This window comes from Sycon ciliatum, chromosome 1 (assembly GCF_964019385.1).
Source record: "Sycon ciliatum chromosome 1, ocSycCili1.1, whole genome shotgun sequence".
NCBI lineage: Eukaryota > Metazoa > Porifera > Calcarea > Leucosolenida > Sycettidae > Sycon > Sycon ciliatum.
Genome location: NC_088643.1, coordinates 58,883,150 through 58,886,486, shown reverse-complemented (window position 1 = coordinate 58,886,486; position 3,337 = coordinate 58,883,150). Strand labels below are relative to the sequence as shown.

The following is a 3,337-nucleotide window of genomic DNA, read 5'->3' as shown; positions in this document are numbered from 1 at the left end:
GATTGCTGCAGTTGATGCCTTTCAATAATGTTGATCATCTGGCATGGTGGAAAGATCAAGATAACACCGTCGATTGGCAGAAGGCTGTGAAGATTGTGCTCACCCTCATCTGCAGCTCCTGAATGAGTATTCTCAGTCTCCTCGAGTCGGCAATGTCATACCGCCAGAAATGTACATTGGAAGGTCGCATCGAAGTTAAGCTAATCCTGCAGTACAATCATGGGAAACTGAGTCGGGAGTTGTGAGCTTACAACTGAGGTCTATACTCTATACTGCACAACGAGAAGCAGAACACAATGTGAATAGTCTTGATTTTGTTTACCCCACCACATGTGCATTCAGGGTCTATCAAGAGAATATTGAAACCCAAAAGGAATCATGCGGCTCGCAAGTAATTATATATTTGCCAGACTGTCATATTATGCTGCAGCAGGTTTTGAAATTTATGACGTTCTTCCCCATCCTTTTTACCCACAATTGTCACTTTGTAAGTAAAATAAACGAGCATTAGCTGCCGATGCCTAGGCAACAGAACATCATTTTCTACAGAGTGAGAATCAGTGTGAAAATAGGAAAGAGCTAAAGGAGAGATAGAGGGGGAACTAACCAGTTACCTGTTACTTCACAGCATGCTAGCACATGCCACCTGACCTACAACCACTTGTAGCATGAAAATAATTCTAAAGCCAAGAGCTAGAGTCAGTAGAGAGCAACCGACCGAAACAACCAAGCTTGGAAGTACTACAATGTAGGAACACGAAGTAATGGATGATGCACGCTTCGGCGGCCACCACACTGGCACACAGGGAACAGTTTGCTGGATCAACGCGACGCCGTAGTCTACTCTACGCAGTAAACTCTACGCGCCGCCGTCAACTGGTCAACATGGTCAACGCCGTCAACAAAACAGCTAGCTACTAAGTCTAAGCTAGGCCAGGCTGAGCCGCTGAGCTCATGTCATGAGCTAGCGCCTGTGTGAGTCATGACACGTGGCGAAGTCACTGGAAGCTGAAGTGCACTACTACTCGTAGTGGCATCATTCCTGATTCATGCTGATTTCGACACCGACGTCATCGTGTACAATGTTTGTGGAGTTCAAAAATCACCTTCTTCAGCACCAGTATTATCGTTATGTATGCAGCAGCTCAAGTCTGCCTGCAAATGTAGCTAATGAAACCTGACTTGGAGCTTGCATGTCTTTCTTTGGCCAGGGAAGAAGGTAGCTGACGTGTGTTTGTCTTCTTTATTAGAAGTGGCGTTGCTGCAACGCCCAGTTATCGTCGTAACAAGACTTAGTTTTGTTCTGTGATTTATTTTACTATTTTAAAGTATCTGCAGTACTCGGACCTGACCAGTGCAGTCTTCTTCATAATCTATCTAACATGGCATCCTTATTCTGGATCAGCATCTGCCTGGTGTTCGTGTTGAACACTTCTTCAAGCCTCGGCTGGGGAAGTAACAAGGAAAAGATTCTGCTAAAGGATCTTGAAGTGTTGACACTGGAGGATGGTCGTATGACTCAAGGGCGGCGAAGCAGCCCCATTCCTCAACTGCGGTGCAAATCAAGCGGCTCCGCGTCCTGCCACTCATATACTCCTCGTGCGGTACAGTGCTACAATCGCGGCTCTGACGGCTACGATGTGCAGTGGGAGTGCAAGGCGGACATGGACGCGGCCTACAAGTTCGGTCGCATTTCTGTATCGTGCGAGGGGTACGACTACCCGGACGACAAGTACGTGCTGAAGGGCTCCTGTGGTCTGGAGTACGAGCTCGACTTGACTGGGCATGGACGTGATCAGCAATATAACCAGGGTAGCCAGTACCAGCACCAGCACCAGCAGCATCAACACCAGCAGCAGCAGCATAATCACTACCACACGGGTTATGGTCCTCAACATGGTCAAGGCTTCCTGGCGGATAACAGCTGGACAATTCTCGTCATTGTTGGAGTTATCATCTTTGCTGTGTATCGCTATCGACGCATGCACGACGATGACGATGAGGGAGACGACAGTAGTAGTCGCCGCACCGGCCCTCCACCAAGCGGTGGTGGTCAACCGCCATCGTACGACGAGGCTCAGTCACAACATCACAAGTCACAACCGCGCCAGTCAGCGTACTCGCAGCAATCACACAACACTACTACTGGTGGAAGCACACATACAGGAGCTGCTGCTGGCAGTGGCATGGGTGGTTTCCTTGGTGGTGCAGCCACCGGTGGCTTATTGGGCTACCTGTTTGGCAGCCGCACTCGCACACACCACCACCATCGACCCCACAACACTGGCTATGGTGGTGGATGGGGCAGTGGCTGGGGCAGTGGTGGATCGAGCTGGGGCAGTGGCGGATCGGGCTGGGGAAGTGGCCGATCGGGCTGGGGAAGTGGCGGGTCAAGCTGGGGAGGCAGCTCTTACCGCTCTTCGTCCAGGGGCAGCAGCAGCAGCAGCAGCGGTGGTGGCAGTCGCACCACGTCAGGATTTGGCTCAACAACCCGGCGCTGAGTGCAATAACCCATAGCTGTCTGTCCGTCTGTCCGTCTTTCCTTGTGAGTTACCAGAATGAACACATTGCACCATAACCATGATAACTGTCCTGCTTGCACACTTGGTCTGCTTTTGCAATACTGTGTTCGGTACAAAACTGCATTTGTTTGATATAATTATTGTGAACATACTGTTGAGATGCTTGCTATAGTTCTTTTTAATGTAAAACTTTGACCATGACATTTAATAGCTGGTGTATTTTTTCTTAGTTCCTCTTATAGTAGTGCTACACACACACCATGGTTTGGATGATGCTTACCAGATACTAGTTAGTCGCACGGATACAGCGTACGGCCTCCCTGACCGGCTCATGTCAATAAATTTTTAGCCCTCCTTGAATGCAAAGCTGCAATCAGGAACTAGAGTGGTTCACTGCGGCGCTGTTTGCTGTCACAGTACTGGTGATTGTGATGTCGTCTCCCAACACTTGCACTATGTACGAGCAGTGCTGCCCATTGGATCAGTTGGCTAGTGCTATTTACAGTGTTTTGCAGCCCCAGACCTGTGGATACTGGGAACTGATCCAGGATGCTAACTAAATTTACTTGCATCATCATCATCATCACGAGATTGGACTTCATTAGAGAGGTTAGGCCGCACGTTATTTTTTGACATGACGCCAAAGTTAGTTCAGCTCGCGTTGGAAAACAACGCGAGCGAGTGACCTGCAGCTCACGTCGAAGTTTGGAGTTTTGCGCCAAATTTGACGTGAAATTGCGCATCATGTCAGAAATAACGTGCGCCTTCACCTCTTTGTTGAGGTGCACTGTACTTCAAAATCAAGACTGCTCAAC

General features: G+C 49.0%; 1 protein-coding gene across 1 annotated transcript; it reads left to right on the top strand.

The window, feature by feature from the left end:
* The first annotated feature begins 1,120 nt into the window (after positions 1–1,120).
* Positions 1,121–3,160, top strand: LOC135804618 (store-operated calcium entry-associated regulatory factor-like). The gene has a single exon (XM_065318529.1). The coding sequence runs from the start codon at positions 1,383–1,385 to the stop codon at positions 2,499–2,501; it is 1,119 nt and encodes a 372-aa protein (XP_065174601.1). The 5' UTR covers positions 1,121–1,382; the 3' UTR covers positions 2,502–3,160.
* The last annotated feature ends 177 nt before the right edge of the window (positions 3,161–3,337 follow it).

Excerpts from the sequence above, each read along its gene's own strand:
- LOC135804618 (XM_065318529.1), top strand. The coding sequence starts at position 1,383 with ATGGCATCCTTATTCTGGATCAGCATCTGCCTGGTGTTCGTGTTGAAC.